The 17,750-nt window shown below is 38.4% G+C and overlaps 1 protein-coding gene across 1 annotated transcript in view; it reads right to left on the reverse strand.

Moving 5' to 3' along the window:
• hoe1 (OCA2 melanosomal transmembrane protein hoepel1) overlaps positions 1 to 17,750 on the reverse strand; it is a 63,360-nt gene that overhangs the window by 25,349 nt on the left and 20,261 nt on the right. Inside the window, exons 3-7 of the mRNA XM_073092584.1 lie at positions 5,405 to 5,579; positions 4,631 to 4,667; positions 3,651 to 3,786; positions 3,020 to 3,219; positions 2,132 to 2,386 (exon numbers count right to left, since the gene is read on the reverse strand). Of these exons, the coding sequence (XP_072948685.1) occupies positions 2,132 to 2,386; positions 3,020 to 3,219; positions 3,651 to 3,786; positions 4,631 to 4,667; positions 5,405 to 5,579 (803 nt within the window). The remainder of the gene's footprint in view (positions 1 to 2,131; positions 2,387 to 3,019; positions 3,220 to 3,650; positions 3,787 to 4,630; positions 4,668 to 5,404; positions 5,580 to 17,750) is intronic.

Here is a 17,750-nt window from a genome sequence, read left to right on the forward strand (position 1 = left end):
AGGGCATACACACTGGAGTCCTACCTCAAGCCGATCACAGATGCTTTACCACTTTTGAGGACTAAGACGCCTTATATGTAAATCAGCCAGAATCCACGCCCTTCCACAGAAACTCAAAAACTACTTCACGCTGAACCCATTTTGAAGGTACTTTCAACGGCTTATGACGTCATACATATGATCTCATAAGGAGTAACTTAAGCTGCAGACTCTTAACCGACTTAAAAGAGCAGGTTCTGTATTCGACCCACTATGTATGTATGTATGTATGTATGAATGTTTGTATGTCTGCAATTTTCTCAAAAACTACTCATCCAATTTGGATGTGATTTTGGTCATATTTTAAATTAGCAGTCATTGCTAGGGGAAAAAAATAAACCAAGACATTTCCCCAACTGACAACTACTTTCAAAAAATGTTATTTTGTCAAAATTGCTGAAAATATATTAATATGATGACACATATTTAAACACAGAAGAAACTGCAGCACACGGTACAAAAGATAACGGGTGATCACACACACTAACCTCGAATATAATCAGCACGTACAAGCCACACAGAAGCAGGCACGCGTAGATGACGCCCGTGCTGACATCTAGCGGGTTCAGGGTGTAGCTCATCGTGAAGGGCGTGCTACTCTGCGCCGTGGTCCTCATCCGAAGGGCATACACACTGGAGTCCTACCTCAAGCCGATTACAGATGCGGTACCACCCTTGAGGACTAAGTCGCCTCATATGTAAGTCAGGCAGAATCCACGCCCTTCCACCCAAACCCAAAAACTTCACACTGGACCTATTTTGAAGGTACTTTCAACGGCTTATGACGTCATACTTATGATCTCATAAGGAGTAACTTAAGCTGCAGACTCTTTACCGACTTAAAAGAGCAGGTTCTGTATTTGACCGCTATGTATGTATGTATGTATGTATGTATGTATGTATGTATGTATGTATGAATGTTGGTATGTCTGCGATTTTCTGAAAAACTACTCATCCAATTTGGATGGGATTTTGGTCATACTTTAAATTAGCCGTTATTTCTAGGGTAAAACAATAAACCAAGACAGTTAGCCAAGAACATATCTCAAAAAATGTATTTTGTCAAAATTGCTGAAAATATTTTAAAAACGCAGAGGAAACTGCAGCACACGGTACAAAAGATAACAAGTGATCACACACACTAACCTCGAATATAATCAGCACGTACAACCCACACAGGAGCAGGCACGCGTAGATGACGCCCGTGCTGACATCTAGCGGGTTTAGGGTGTAGCTCATCGTGAAGGGCGTGCTACTCTGCGCCGTGGTCCTCATCCGAAGGGCATACACGCTGGAGTCCTACCTCAAGCCGATCACAGATGCCTTACCACTTCTAAGGACTAAGACGCCTTATATGTAAGTCAGGCAGAATCCACGCCCTTCCACCGAAACTCAAAAATTACTTCACGCTGAATCCATTTTGAAGGTACTTTCAACGGCTTATGACGTCATACTTATGATCTCATGAGGAGTAACTTAAGCTGCAGACTCATTACCAACTTAAAAGAGCAGGTTCTGTATTCCACCCACTATGTATGTATGTATGTATGTATGACTGTTTGTATGTTCGCGACTTTCTCAAATCTACTCGTCCAAATTGGATGGGATTTTGGTCATATTTTAAATTAGCAGTTATTGCCAGGGTAAAAAAAATATACCAAGACATTTCCCCAAGAACAAATCTCAACAACTGTGATTATTTTCAAATTGCTGAAAGTTAAACGGCTACTATCTATTTTTCATACTCCTAAGTGATAAGAGTTGTTCACCTTAAACATTTTTTATTTATATGGCGACACAACGTTTGCCGGGTCAGCTAGTTTTTTTATAATATAGGGGTAGCAGACGAGCATGTAGTCCACCTGATGGTAAGTGGCTACTGCCACCAATGGAGTGATCAACGCAAAATAGCCCCTGGGGCGCTACCCTTGAGGACTAAGCTGGAACGCCTTTGAAAGGTATATCAACTTTACTACACCCCCTCAAACCAGAACACAGCAGCGCTTAAAACATACCGAGGATATTATGATACAAACGCAGAGAAACTTGCAGCACACGTTACAAAATATAACAAGTGATCACACACACTAACCTCGAATATAATCAGCACGTACAACCCACACAGGAGCAGGCACGCGTAGATGACGCCCGTGCTGACATCTAGCGGGTTCAGGTCGTAGCTCATCGTGAAGGGCGTCGTACTCTGCGCCGTGGTCCTCATCCGAAGGGCATACACGCTGGAGTCGGTCTGGTTGGAGGCCAGGCGGAGGATGGAGGTACGTTTCTCTCCCTCGCTGAAGTCTAGGTCAGCTTCGTCTTGTAGTACCATTGACCATGGGTTGGACGCCTGTTGAAATGGAAGAAAAAGTTGAAGTAATGAAGGTTGTTGTAATATTTTGTGTTTTGGAATTCAGTTCAATGCGTTTTTGCTTTCGTTTAATCCATGTTATTATCTTCACCCGTCATTAGTAACCAATCCATCCAATGATTTGTCTTACCAAATACTGTACCAAATATTGTCAACGTAGACAATCTACGTTGACAATATCTTCCCATTAAAATTTCAAAGTTTTAACACAATTACCTGTACATATTACTGTATTTATTTATGTCCTTTGCCTGTATTGCTTGTGTATAAATATTAAATAATAATTACCTAACGAACTTTTAGTACCATCATTATTTATCGTATTCTCCTCAGCAACCCCTTTAATCTGAATCATAATCATGGGGCGCAAAAAAGTAATCGATCCGCCATTTTGGAGCGTCGGCCATTTTGGCTTTAGAATGACTCCCATACTAATCATGTCATCATAAGTGATACATCATCATCACACATACATCAACATCATACCAAGCACGTGTGAAAAATCAGCTCAATCCGTTGGAGTTAACTCGTTACAAATTCAGTTGCAATATTTGACTCAAGTTTTGACTCTCTGACATACGAACTAACAAGACAAGTTTAATTGGAACTCACTTCTTTTGTCACAGCATCTGCCTCCGAAACGGTTCCTCTCAACCCATTTTTGAGGGTCCACCTCTCCAGCCAGACCTCCATCTTGTTCGCAGCGTCCAGCTCTGAGGAGTTCATCTTACCCTCTCCCTGCTCCGATATAAACGGACCCAATAGCTTCAAATGTATTGATAACTTGGGGTCACTTATATTCAAGATGTAACCTGGAATACGGTTCTATGTTAAATGGTTAAGAGGTAAGTTTTTGATTTAAGTTTAAGGTTAGAAGAACCCCAAGTTATTCAACTGTGGCACTACAGTACTATTTCTGCCTTACGAAAGAATTTAGGTAGTGCTGTGCTCAGATTTTAACAGTGTGGTAAGAAATAGAGCCTTCAAACACACAAAACAAGACCAAACTTCACAGTGGAACAACACTTGTGGCCGATCTAAGACAGAACTCCAATTTTATCTGGGGTTGCATCCATGGGCGGTTGCCACCTACTATCAGTTGACGTGGTCCAACTGTTTGTTACTTCAGTAATTTTTGTGCAATCCTTATGGAGACCTGAACAAAAAACCTTGATAAAATATAATACTGTTTTTTTGCCACTAGGCTATCACTGCTTTTGAAGAAACACAGTCATATACTTACTCTTAACTTCTCCAGGGTTCACAGAAGAGTTCCTCAGCACCTCCTCCTTCTCATTGTACATGAGGAACACCAGCGTGAAGAATATCCAGCAAGCCAGGAGCAACGTCATCTTTATGTAATGCCTTGCGAGGGTGAACTAAAATAAAACGTTACATTAACATTTATTCATTACTATATTTCGAAGGTGGTTGAACCCTTTGTGGTTCGACTCCTGCGGCACCACCGCCACAGCTAATTCTGCCTATTAACAGTTATGTTAAGCGCTGCTGTGTTCTGGTTTGAAGGATGTAAGGGAGCCATACTTATCCGAGGCATTCCAGCTTAGTCCAGGATTGATTACAGATGTCCATGAGCGGCACTAACCACTTACCATCAGGCGGACTGCATTCTCCTCCGCTACTCCTATGTTATAAATAATAAAAAATAAAGTAGTCATTGTATTAGTTAAGGCGCCTTTAATAATTTTTTAAAGGTGGTAGAACCCTTTGTGGTTCGACTCCGGCGGCACCACCGCCACACCTATTTCTACCTAATAACAGCAGTGTTAAGCGCTGCTGTGTTCCGGTTTGAAGGGTGTGGTAAGGGAGACATACTTTTCCGAGTTCCAGCTTAGTCCTCAGGGGTAGCGGCGCATCTGTGGCCGACCTCAGGTAGGAATATCTAATCCTATCTGGGGTTGATTACAGATGTCCATGGGCGGCAGTAGCCACTTACCATCAGGTGGACTGCATGCTCGTCTGCTACTCTTATATTATAAATAATAATAATAATAATTGTGTTAAAAAGGCCCTCCCTAGCATCCATAGCACCAATCCTAAAAAAACCAAAAAAACCTAGCTCTCAGAGCTACTGTAAACTAAGCAATGAATATAAGCAATCTTTTGATGGATTTGACAGATATCCGTAACTAAACTACATTTCATATTCCTGGTGAAATTATTCCCTAAGAGTGTACTTAAGTAATATAAAAAATTGTATACCTTTGATGGTCTTTTGGGAATGGATCCATTTTCCAATCTGAAACAAAAAAGAACAGGCTAAGTGGATTATTTCATGCCACGCCTATTTCTGTATTCTAACAAAAGATTTAACAGTAACTTTGTTCGAGTTTGTAGAGTGTGATAAGACAGAGTCTTAGCACAATCTACAAAGTGGTGTCTCTACACACGAGGTGACAAACTTCTCATCCACTCTGAATATAGAAATCAGTCGAGTCGAAACAGCAAATTGTAGATATTAACGGACTGAAAACAGCGCGGGACCCCCCGGCACCCCCCGCTGCCCGCTCTCGCCCGCAGGGACATAGCTGCGGTAGTGTGCCGTTACTGTTGCTACGGAATATATGCTTGTAGTTGTGTTTGACCTCATTGGCTCAGAGCCTTCAGAGCAGCGGGCCTCAACTTCAGAGCGGACTAGAAGTTTGGCGCGGACTTTAACCCTGGGGTTGATTATAGATATCCATGGGCGGCAATAGCCACTTATCATCACGTGGACTGCATGCTCGTCTGCAACTCCTATCTATCAACTAATATTATAAAGAGGAAAACTTTGTTTGATTGTAATGAATAGGCTCAAGAACTACTGGACCGATTTTAAAAATTCTTTCACCATTCGAAAGCTACATTATCCACGAGTAACATAGACTATATTTTATGTGAAATATATTTGATAAATAGATTTGAGGCGGTACAAAGTTTGCCGGGTCAGCTAGTATTATATAAAAAAAATCTTCAAACTAGTAATATACCACTTACCCACACTTCTTCGGATTCTGTATCTCAACATCCTCGCTCTTCCCGTCAATGTAGGGCAGATCGTCTGTTACTCTAACATTGTTGTTCAGGTGTGGAGCTGACTTGACCAGCGGGAGGCGCTTGGTCTCCGGTACTGAGCCGTTCTTGGATTTCAGAGGTACACTCTCTGATTTACCTGGAAGAAATATGAATTGAAATTAGTTAAAGTATTTTTAGTCGTCTATATAACAAGAACTACAATATTCTTATTTACATGTAGATAGATAGATATCCTTACTCCTTACTAATATTATAAATCCGAAAGTAACTCTGTCTGTCTGTCTGTCTGGTTGTCTCTTCTTCACGCCTAAACAAGTGAACCGATTTTAATGAAATTTTGTACGAAGATAGTCTAAACGCGAAAAAGGACATAGGATAGTTTTTATCCCGGAAATCCCATGGGAACTAGGGATGGCGATCTAAGATCGATTAATCGGAGAATCGATCTTTTGGACCAAAAAGTCGATTATTTTAATCAATATTAGTTAGGATTGAATCGTAAACTATGCATTTGATCAAGTGATGATCTTTAGCAAAGTTGTTGTCCATGAGCCCACGAAGGTTTCAGAGTTGGTACGACCAACTTTCGCCAGATGTCGCCACTGTCATTCCAATGAAGGTACGAATTTTCAGTTTTATGTATGTTAATATGTCAAATTATTTTCTTTTTAAAGCGGGCGAAGCCGCGGGCAAAAACTAGTTTCTATATATTTTCTCAATAAATTATATTTATATTCACGACACCCTATACCCTTTATTGACCTTCTAATCGACATGGTTCGCTTACCTTTGCCTTGGGATCAAGTTCTGAATAATTATGTGCAAACTTAACTAAGGTGTGTTCACATCGCCAATGAGAAACGAGAAGTATATAAGAAAGATAAAGAGGCTAATATAAAAGGTTTTGTCACCGATTCTTCAAAATTATTTCAGAATTATTGCAGGTAAATGCACTGATGTAATTAATTGTAGGATGACTGTAGAAGAACTAGTAAGATAAGAAAAGACTGTAGTAGAAGTAAGATGACTGTAGAAGATGAGAATAAAATTATAGATATATTTTTTTTTTATTTTTGTTATTAAGTTTTATAACTTTAATTCTAAGACAAAAATAACCGAATCAAAATTGTATACAGGGTGAATTTTTCAAATAGGCCTTCAGGACCAAATCCGAAACTATAAGGATTAGCGAAAAATGCTGAAAGGAGTTACGAGGTCGATTTAGATAAAAACTAAAACTGCATCATTACTTTTTTTAAATATCTGTTTCCTTACCCGGGAATCTAACGAGTTCATTTTGAAAAAAATTACACCCTCTATATTATTCCACTGTCTGATAGTGTCGCTTATAAGGATCAAATTCTGGGAAGTAATGTTATGTTACAAATTAAAGGAAAAGGAAAATTTTGAAGAAAGTACATATTTTTACCTACATACACTCGAAAAACATTACCCTCCGCGGTCACTCAAAATTACCAACAAATTTTCAATATTGACTATTATTATTATCAAACTTCGACGAATAGGCGAATACTAGTTTTAATAGATGCCCTTTGAAATGAATCAAATTGATAAACTTTGTCATTACACATACAAAGTACGTGATAAATTATATTTCGATGTTGCAACAATGTTTATTGTACGATTACACAAAATGCGTTATGAGTAGCTTATAGATAAATAGCAGTGATAGCCTAATGGTTAAGAAAATCGGCCTCTCAAACGAGGGGTCCGAGATTTAAATCCCAGGCACGCAACTGATTTTTTAAGTTATGTATTAGAAATTAATTATCACTTGCTTAAATGGTGAAGGAAGACATCGTGAGAAAACCTACGTATCTGAAAAATTAAAAATGCTCTCAGAGGTATAAGAAGTCTATCAATACGTACTTGGCCAGCGCCGTGGACTATAGCCTAATCCTTTTTTTCTTAACGAGCGGGAAACCTTCAAAGGTACCCGACGACGTGGGAGCGACGCCGGGTTATGTGGGATTTTTACTGTAGCCCTATTCTAAGTAGTCCCGGAAATACAGGGACAGGACTATAGCCCATTCGTTTAAATAGCATTATGATTTATTTTTTACCTAAATAAATGCGAACGGTTATAAGGTAATATTAAAACATAATGCGACGAGGTCATTCACATAGGCGTTGTAGACTAAAATAGAACGCTTAATGCATGCTGCAGTTACGAATTGTGTAAGTATTTATATTTTAGTCCAAAATTCCGTTGGAGCACGCATTAGGCCTTGCTTTTTTGTAATATACGAGTAGCATACGAGCATGCAGTCCACCTGAGGGTAACTGGCTACTGCAGCCCATGGACATCTGTAATCAACCCCAGATAGGATTTGATATTAACCTGAAGTCGGCCACAGATGCGCCGCTTCCCCTGAGGACTAAGCTGAAACACCTCGGAAAGGTTTTTCACTTACCAGACCCTTCAAACCAGAACACAGCAGTCATAAGTTGTTTATCTACAGTCATTAAGCGGATCAGGCACGGGCCGTGTCAGACAAAATCATGTCTTTCTATACAATGATTTGCTTGTGCTTAGAAAGGCAGCCCCTATCATCAAAGTCAGAAAGGTATTCCAAATATCTATGTAGATTATGATATTCCCACTTACCCACAACTAAAATAAGTAGGTAGGTAAGACTTTATATCTACAATCTTGAAGTTATTTCATAAACTTTGTATGCAGCGAAGCGTAAGCTTGTATGATACTTGCCCAAGGTCCCGGGTTCGATGACCGGTCAGGGCACACATTTGAGTTGCAGATGAGTGCAGTTGGCTGCATTTATGTGTGTAAAAACATTGCAATGTGTTTGTGCTTTCGTATACAGTTGAAGCCGAGTATATATTTTCATAATAACAGAAGTAGCAGACGAGCATGCAGTCCACATCTGACATCATCTGTAATCAACCCCGGATAAGATTAGATTCCTACCAGAAGAAGGCCACAGACGCGCCGCTACCCCAGAAGACTAATCTGGAATACTTCGAAAAAGTAAAAAAAAGTGTCTCACTGACCACACCCTTCAAAACGGAACACAGCAGCGCCTAACACTGCTGTTATAAGGTGGAAATAGGTGTGGCAGAGGTGCCGCCGGAGTCGAGCCACAAAGGATTCTACCACCTTTAAAAGATCGAAACTTCTTCTCCATAACGAAACACCTTGTGAAGTGGTGGTAGTTGTACTGACATTAAAAAAGTGCTCTGTAAAGAATCTATTTTCAATAGAAAAAAATTAATTGATTTGACTTGGCAATTTCTAGTAGGCGCAAATGTCAATTTTTAAACAAAATATTGTAAAGATTGATAACGGGAAAATAATATTTGTTAGAAAGCCTAAGATAAGTTTGTGTCCCTGACCAAACCCTTCAAACCCGAACGCAGCAGCACTACATTGCTGTTATTAGACAGAAATAGGTGTGGCTGTGGTACCTCCGGAGAATCACAATCAACCTTGGTATAACCATGGTAGTTATAACCATGAATTCTACTAAATATGTTTGTAGACCAATATGCGTAGGTCGAAATCAAATATGGCGTCATATACCCTTTTAGGGAAAGCCAAGGAAATCTTATGGTATTGATAATTTGTTGCGTAAATTTTATGGAAATTACGCATCTTGTATGGTCTTTGACTATTTGGCTGTTATCAATATAAATAACTTTTAATATGTTCTTACTAACAGGAAGTATTTGTTTTATCAATTCTGATGAATCATAGATACTATAATAATAAACTTCTATGTTCTTTTTAATTTATGATTACTGTCCCACTGCTGGGCACGGGTCTCCTCTCAGAATGAGAAGGATTAGGCCAAAGTCCACCGCGCTGGTCCAGTGCGTATTGGTAGACTTCACATACCATTTAGTTTTTTTGATAAATCTCTTAGGTGTGCAGGTTTCCCCGCCGGTAAAGCAAGTTATAATTAATTTCTAATACACACATAACTTTGAAAAATCAGGTGCATGTCTGGGATTTGAATCTCCGACCCTTCGATGGAGGAGCCGAGGAACTATGTGAGAACCAGTGACTTCATGCACCCATTATTGTCCCAAAGAACTAGAAAACCGAACCTCTCAAACTCAAAAAGATTTAAACTATAGTCCACATAACCAAGTGTTGATAGACTTCAATCATGATCAATTTCAGTAAGGTTTTAAAGTTAAACGTTGCAGTGTCAGTAAAAAATGAGGTTTGACGAAAATATGTACTATATATGACCAAACCTCTGACACGTCTCTGATCGATAGCCCTTCACATGTGTTTTATTTTCACTCTACCTTTATGACAATAAGTATATTAAAAAAATATACAACCTACTTACCGAAAACCATCTGAGTTAAAAGTGATTTGACTTGTATCTCCCACTCCTAGACGCACAGTTGGATAAAAATCCACAGAAAATCCAAACAAAACCAAACCATGGGTAATTCAGTTATATTAGTAAGATAGACTTTCAACCTACCTATACTCTCGTTCGAAGACATCAATGCGCCTATAAAAATAAAAAAAACTTTAATCAAATACCAAAAACCGAAAAAAAACCCCTAGTCCAACCATAAGAGCTGATCTTCAAACAGCTGAACAGATTTTCTTCATCGAAGCTAAAAAACTCATTCGATCAAGATAACTTTCGGACCAAAAACTAAAGCAAAATCAGTTCATCCGTTTAGAAGATTTTAAGCCACAAAGAGACTAAAATACCACCTTAACCAGCTCCACCAAATTAAAGCTACACTTGTTTTTGCGTCGGGAGCAAAAGCTTCCTTACCCACATGGACTTTTTGTCCATGGCTATGGGGACCCTTGAAAAGCTCCGTAGGCAACATACCCATTAGTGGGCGGCAAGAGTGGGAGCTCGAACCGCCCGGCCAGCAACCCCGGGAAGGACGGCGGTATGTGTGGCCGCATGCCGTTGTACACACCAGAGGGTGTGGGGAGCTTATGCTCACCTGGGCGAGCACAATGGGCAACGCGCTTAGAGGACTCCGGTTGCGTTCCCTGGAGATCCCGGAGTTCTCAACGCAGCGCCGAGGACGGCCACCGGGGGGGTTTTAGTGCGGTAAGAATCCCACATAACCCCGTGTCGCTCCCACGGCGTAGGTAACTTTTGAAGGTTTCCCCCTCGTAAACAAAAAAAAGGCAACATACCCATTGCGACTAAAACATTACCTTCCCATTCAGCATTGACTATGCAAATTAGATCTAACTTATTCATTAGATTTATTTTATTTTATTTAGACTTCGCAAATATGATCATATCTCTGAGTATCGTATAAAACACAAGTCGCTAACTATCATAATAAAATAAACTTAATTCGACGAAATATTTTGTATACGGAATATTTTCAACTGCATGTTTGATTAGACACATAATAGTACATTACAATACGAGGACGAAAAATTTTTTTCTGACAAGTGTGAGTTTGCAGGCCGAGCCGCAGGCGAGGACTGCAATCACACGAGTCAGAAAAACATTTTTCGTCCGCGTGTTGTATAAAATTTTATATTACGGGGTCGGAAATGGGGGTTTGGGGGAAAACGTCAATTTACGCACGCCGTGATATAATATATGTTTTTATATAATATAGGAGTAGCAGATGAGCATGCACTCCACCTGATGGTTAGTGGCTACTGCCGCCCATGGAAATCTGTAATCAACCTCATATAAGATTAAATATTCCTACCTGAGGTCGGCCACAGATGCGCCGCTACCCCTGAGGACTAAGCTGGAACGCCTCGCAAAAGTATGTCTCCCTTACCACACCCTTCAAACCAGAACACAGCAGCATTTAACACTGCTGTTATTAGGCAGAAATAGGTGTGACGGAGGTGCCGCCGTACCCATGTTTTGTTGTAATGCAAAACATCATTATTATTTCCACTATACCTCTAACACTCCTAATAAATTAAAGGAGTGAAAGTTCCTTAATTCCGTCAGTAGGGAAAACCCCAATCGGACCATCAAAGTGAAATTGAGAAATCGATAAAAATTGAAAAATAATCGATAATTAATATGTCGATAGAATTAACCATAATTTACACCATTACTAGCTGACCCGACAAACGTTGTGTTGCCGTATAAATAGAAAAATGTTAAGGGTAAACAACCCCTATCACTTACGTGTATGAAAAATAGATCCTACACAATTCTCAGACCTACTGAATATGCATATAAAATTTGGTGAAAATCGGTAGACCCGTTTCGGAGGGGTACGGTAACTAACATTGTGACACAAGAATTTTATATATAAGACTAGCTGACCCGGCAAACTTTGTACCGCCTCAAAATCTATTTATCAAATATATTATATATAAAATATAGCCTATGTTACTCGTGGATAATGTAGCTTTCGAATAGTGAAAGATTTTTTAAAATCGGTCCAGTAGTTTTTGAGCCTATTCATTACAACCAAACAAACAAACAAAGTTTTCCTCTTTATAATATTAGTATAGATAATCCTCAATCATAAGGCACCCTGTGTTTATAAACACTACATATTCTTACAATTACTAGTATTTTTCCATTCTAAGCTAAACCTTGAGAAGTATATTAATTTATTGTGCACTTGAATGCACTTGACGCTTTTGTGTATTCATTTTAAATGATAATCTAAGAGCGATTTATGTTTTTTCAATTTGACGCAAATGCTCTACAGTATATAGTCGTATAAGGCCTCTCAGGGGTCCAAAGTTCGAACCCAGGCACCTCTGATTTTTCAAAGTTAAGCGTATTAGAAATTAATTATCGGTTTTAACGGTGAAGGAAAATCGTGAGGAAACCTGCATACCTGAGACTTTTAAAAAGTTCTCAAAGGTATGTGAAGAGTAAAAATACGAACTTGGTCAGCGCGATGGACTATGGCCTAATCCTTCTCATTCTGAGAGGAGACCCGTGCCCAGCAGTGGGACAGTAATGGGTTGAAGACGACGATGCTATAGGACATAGGTAGATACCACTGCCATATCTATTTTTAGCATAAAAAAGTTCTACGTTTCGTTCTCTCTGTGGTTCGACCTGCGGCGGCACTACCTCCATACTCATTTCTGCCATAACAGTCTACTGTTATGGCAGAAATGGCAGCGTTTAACATTAGTTAAACGCTGCTCTGTTGTTGTTTGAAGGGTGTGGTAAGGGAGATATACTTTTTCGAGGCATTCCAGCTTAGTCCTCAAGGGTCAAGCGGTGAATCTGTGGTCGACCTCGGATAGGAATATCTAATCCTAACTGGGTTAGATTACAGATGTCCATAGGCAGTAGCCTTACCATCAGCTGGACTGCATTTTCGTCTGCTCCAAATATTATAAAAAAAACTTTGTTTCAAACTTCGAAGGTCTCCTAAAAACGCAATAAATCCACCCACACAAGCACATAAAATATGATAACGTACTGTCTGGCGCGCACACATGCTCGAAACCGGATTTAACCGGTCCAAAATAGCCGCAAGCCACCGCTAGGAGCGATGGAACGCAATTTACAGAAAAACGTACACATAAACATTTTATTATATATGTATGCTATAGGATTCACGGATTTGAGCCCTTATGTGTTTATTTGGGCTTTTTTATGTCTTTACCATCCATTACAGACTTTTCAAGTGAAAAAAATCTTAACACGCGTTGAGCTACCTATTTTTGTCTCAAAACAGCTGTGTTCTGGTTTGAAAGGTGTGGCAAGGGAGACATGTCCCTGTAGTACCGGGACCAGAATAGGGCTAGGTATTCCCTGCCTGTCGTAAGAGGCGACTAGAAGGGACTTCCGAGGTTGCGGGCAGCAAGAGTAGGAGCTCAAACCGTCCAGCAAGCGAACCTCGGAATGACAGCGGTTTGTGTGGTCGCATATCGCTGTAATCACCAGGGGATGTGAGAGCAGCGTAAATTGCTCCCCCCAGGGCAGAGCCCGATAGAAAGGCCTCGCGTTAGGAAGACTCCGGTTGTGTTTCGATGGAGATCCCGGAGTTCTCCACTGAATGCCGAGGACGGCCACCGGGGGTTTTGGAGCGGTAAAAATCCTACATAACCCGGTGTCACTCCCATGGCGTCGGGTACCTTTTGAAGGTTTCCCCCTCTTCAACAAAAAACGGGAGCTTAATCCTTACGTGGCAATGCTGTGTATGACTAAGTAGAACCTGTTTTTATGGAGTTGGTTACAGTTGTCCATACGACAGTGTCTTACCATCAGATGGACTTGAATTACTTAATAATATAGCCTATTTTTCTCCCGCAATTTAGAGGAATCCAACGACACCTCATATGTTAATCCGTCAAGCCGTTTGTGCTGCAGCGTGACAAAGAATAAAATATACCTAAATACGTTCAAAAACATTACCCTCACAGTTAAAAAAGGTCATTACATTCGTCAAAAAACTAAAAATAACTCGAGTGCATCGTATAAATTCATATAACATTCTAGTAAATAGTATAACGGCTTCAATATATGTAAATTTATTGTTTTTATGCACACGACTGAATAATTATTTGCTTAAACGGAATGTTAGTCACTCATTTGTCATACCTACTCATTTATTGTGGCCAGATAACATAAGTCAACCATTTACCGATTCAAAATGTATGCAGTCATATATCTTATATATAAAATTCTCGTGTCACAATGTTAGTTACCGTACCCCTCTGAAACGGCTTTACCGATTTTCACCAAATTTTATATGCATTTTCAGTAGGTCTGAGAATCGGGTACTATCTATTTTTCATACCCCTAAGTGATAAGGGTTGTTCACCGTTAACATTTTTGTATATATATGGCAATACAACATTTGCTCAGCTAGTTTATATATGAAGTATGTGGTAAAAGAGACATAATTTTCCGAGGCGTTCCAATTTAGTCGTCAGATGTAGTATCGCATCCGTGGTCAACTTTAAGTAGAAATCGGGGGTTGATTACAGATGTCCATGGCAGTAGCCACTTACCATCAGTTGGACTGCATGCTCGTCTGCTACTCCTATATTACAAAAAAACCTCGGGCAGGAATCTTCTTATTATGTTGTCTGGGATTGATTATAGATTGTCCATGGGAGTAGACACTTACTATCAGATGCTCTTCTGCTACTCCTACATTACAAAAAAATGTGAGCCGTCACGGGACGCCTGGCAGATGTGAAACATCGACATTATTTTGTAAAAGTAATATGCAAAAAAGAACATATTGTGATAGGAACTAAATATGTCATAATGATAAAATAAAATATTACGATTTTTTTCAGATAACGATGACTATTTATTGAATTCGATTGCGCATGGCGACGCGTCGCCACACCGTACACACTACTGCATATAGATTGTATATATATACCATCGTATAGCGTGGCGCCACGGCATGCGTCGCCGAGCCAGAAATCGGTTTTACGTGCGGCTATAGATGTTTCACATCAAAAATAATTAACTTACTGATGACTTGATGGTGTGTCATAGTGTGATTTTGCTTTCTTTGCAGAAGGCTGATCACTTTCACTCTCTAAATTATCACGGTCAGACATTTTATTATCAGAAAAATAAGCGGGCAATACTTAAAACATACAAAATACGTCAAGTGGTGTAAAACGAGTTAAAACGACTCCAGTCGCTCTCGCGCGGCGTAGTAATACACACGAATGTCACTGAACACGTTAAACGTCATTATTTTGAATTTTAAGCCTCAAAATGCCTTCTTGTGCAATGCATAAATGCAAAAATTATGCTCGAAAAAGAAACAAGATTCATGGAATCACCTATCACACGTAAATGAAGAGAAATTATTAAATTTTGTTTATTTTTCGTGTTCGATCCGCCATGATTACATGAGTAACCAGAAAGAGACAAAGTATGTTTTTGTCAATGAAAGTGATAAAGACGCAAAATGCATGACCATTTTGCGTCTTTATCACTTTCATTGACAAAAACTTTCATTGATTGAATTGAACTGTCATAGATCAATGAAAAAATTTTCATTGATATATGACCATAGATCAACAGAACAGAAGTGACATTTTATTGAAGCTCACGATGTTCATACGTGTATGTTATAGTTTAAGATCCCACTGCTTAATTTTTATATTAGTGTGTTTTAGTCAAAATATAACTTTTTATAGTTTATTTTAATAAAATAAAATCGATATATGGGAAATTCTGTATCCTAATCTCTAAATTTTCTTCGATATCTGTGGTAAATAATAAAAAATATTACCATAAAATTTATATAGGATAGTATACGGTATTTTAAAATTTCTTTAATTGAATAAATTAACCTAAACATAATTTAATAAACAATCTTTGTATAGCCAGAAATTAATCCTCAAAAAGACCACGGTAAGATTATATAAAATTCGCATGTCACGATGTTAGTTACTGTACTCCTGCGAAACGCTCTTACTGATTTTCATCAAAATTTATATGCATATTCAGTAAGTCTGAGAATTGGCTACTATCTATCTATTTTTCATATCTCTTAAGTGATAAGGGTTGTTCACCCTTAACATTTTTTTTTATTTATATGGCAACACAATGTTTGCTGGGTCAGCTAGTACATTTATAAAATGTACACAACTTTGCAATTAATGGTCGTGTGTAAAATAAAACTGAAAATAATAAACATAAATTAGTAAAGATACTTCGCCGCCTTGAAATTGAATGAAGCCACAAACGGCTTATTAGTAAGTTTTTTTTGAATTCTTGACAAATAAAAACATTTTTAGAGAAAATTTACAAATAAATAACTAATACTGCGTAATTTACATAATAGATAAATAATTATTTCAAATATTTTAGGGACATTTTAGCACGGAGACGTGGCAAAACTTTTTTACGCAACTATTTCAATTCTCAAAACTGGGTACATTTTCTTGTTAGGAGTGAGTAATCTTTACTAATATACGATAATAAATATAAACAATTTTTAAATAGTATATTTTAAACCAGTCGATACATCTGTATAGATACATTCTTTCATCAAATTATATATTTATATAATAATAATTTATTTAGTTAAACTGTACTATAACATTTCTACGTAAACGATGTACTAAAACTATTATCGACAGTTCTGGACATTTTTTACCTTCTGTTCCATTATTTCATTGTCTTTGACAAGCATGAGTATCAATGAGAAATATACGTCCATACGTCCCGTTTTTAACGGGACAGTCCCTTTTTTCGATGCTTCGTGCCGTTGTCTCCGAAATGAACCGTTGCCATTGTCAATTAAGTAACAGTAAATATTATTATTGTGAAAAAAACATGGGGTGCTCCATTTATCAGTTTTCATAAAGCGCCCCACATTTTTTGCACAATTATACTATTTACTTTTCCTTAAATGATTCCTAGATTGAAAATTATTTTCTACTTTTTAGTTAATTTTATCATAAAAGCGTGTTTTTTATTATTTCTAACTATATTTTTTCAAGTAAAAAGTATTTGACATAAAAAAATCGATGTCCCGTTTTGACTGAAGTAATCATTGGTCACTATATTCCATGGTCAATATTTACGTTTGCGTACACTTGAAACGCAAGGTCAAACACTAGTTGTCTTTTTTTATCACATTGTTCTAATAGCTCTGTCCCTTATAGAACATTTGTCTATGTAGTTAAAGGTAATCGTCGCCACGCCAGAAATCTTTTTTACGTGAGGCTATAGATGTTTCACATCAAAAAATATCAGTTAGGAATCTTCTTATTATCTCATCTGGGGTTGATGACAGACGTCCCTGGGCGGTAGCCACTTACCATCAGAAGGACTGATGTTTGTGCCCTACAGATGTCCTGAGAATGAGAAGGGCTTAGGCCATATTTCATCATGCTGGCCAATTGCGATTGGTAGACTTCACACACCTTAGAGATATTTTTCTCAGAATTCTCAGACACATTACCATATGTTTACCGTTAAGTCAAATTTATTATTATTTACAACCTACTTAAAAACTCGAAAATGTTGTATGTAAAAGATTATCCCTATAAATATTTAAGTTAAAGTGTATTCGTATTGCGCAATAATGGGTTCTGTACTCTTTAATATATTTTCTTTTTAAAGTATTATATAGTTTTTTGGAAACAACACAAACAGCACAAACAGAGAGAGAGACAAAGGGGCGGATAAACAGATAAACAGACAGACGGACGGAAATACAGGCACAGAACAACAAAAAGAACGTCAGAGAAATAGACAGACATAGAGAGAGAGAGAGAGATGTAAAACAAATTGACAGACGGACAGACAGGCAAACAGACATACGTGAAGACGAAAAAACGAAAGGGCGAACCGACAGAAAAACTATAAACAGAAAGAAAGACGAGCAGTCA

The sequence above is a fragment of the Epargyreus clarus genome, unplaced genomic scaffold (assembly GCF_041222505.1).
Source record: "Epargyreus clarus isolate Ecla_fem2 unplaced genomic scaffold, WU_Ecla_fem_2.2 ptg000036l, whole genome shotgun sequence".
Lineage (NCBI taxonomy): Eukaryota > Metazoa > Arthropoda > Insecta > Lepidoptera > Hesperiidae > Epargyreus > Epargyreus clarus.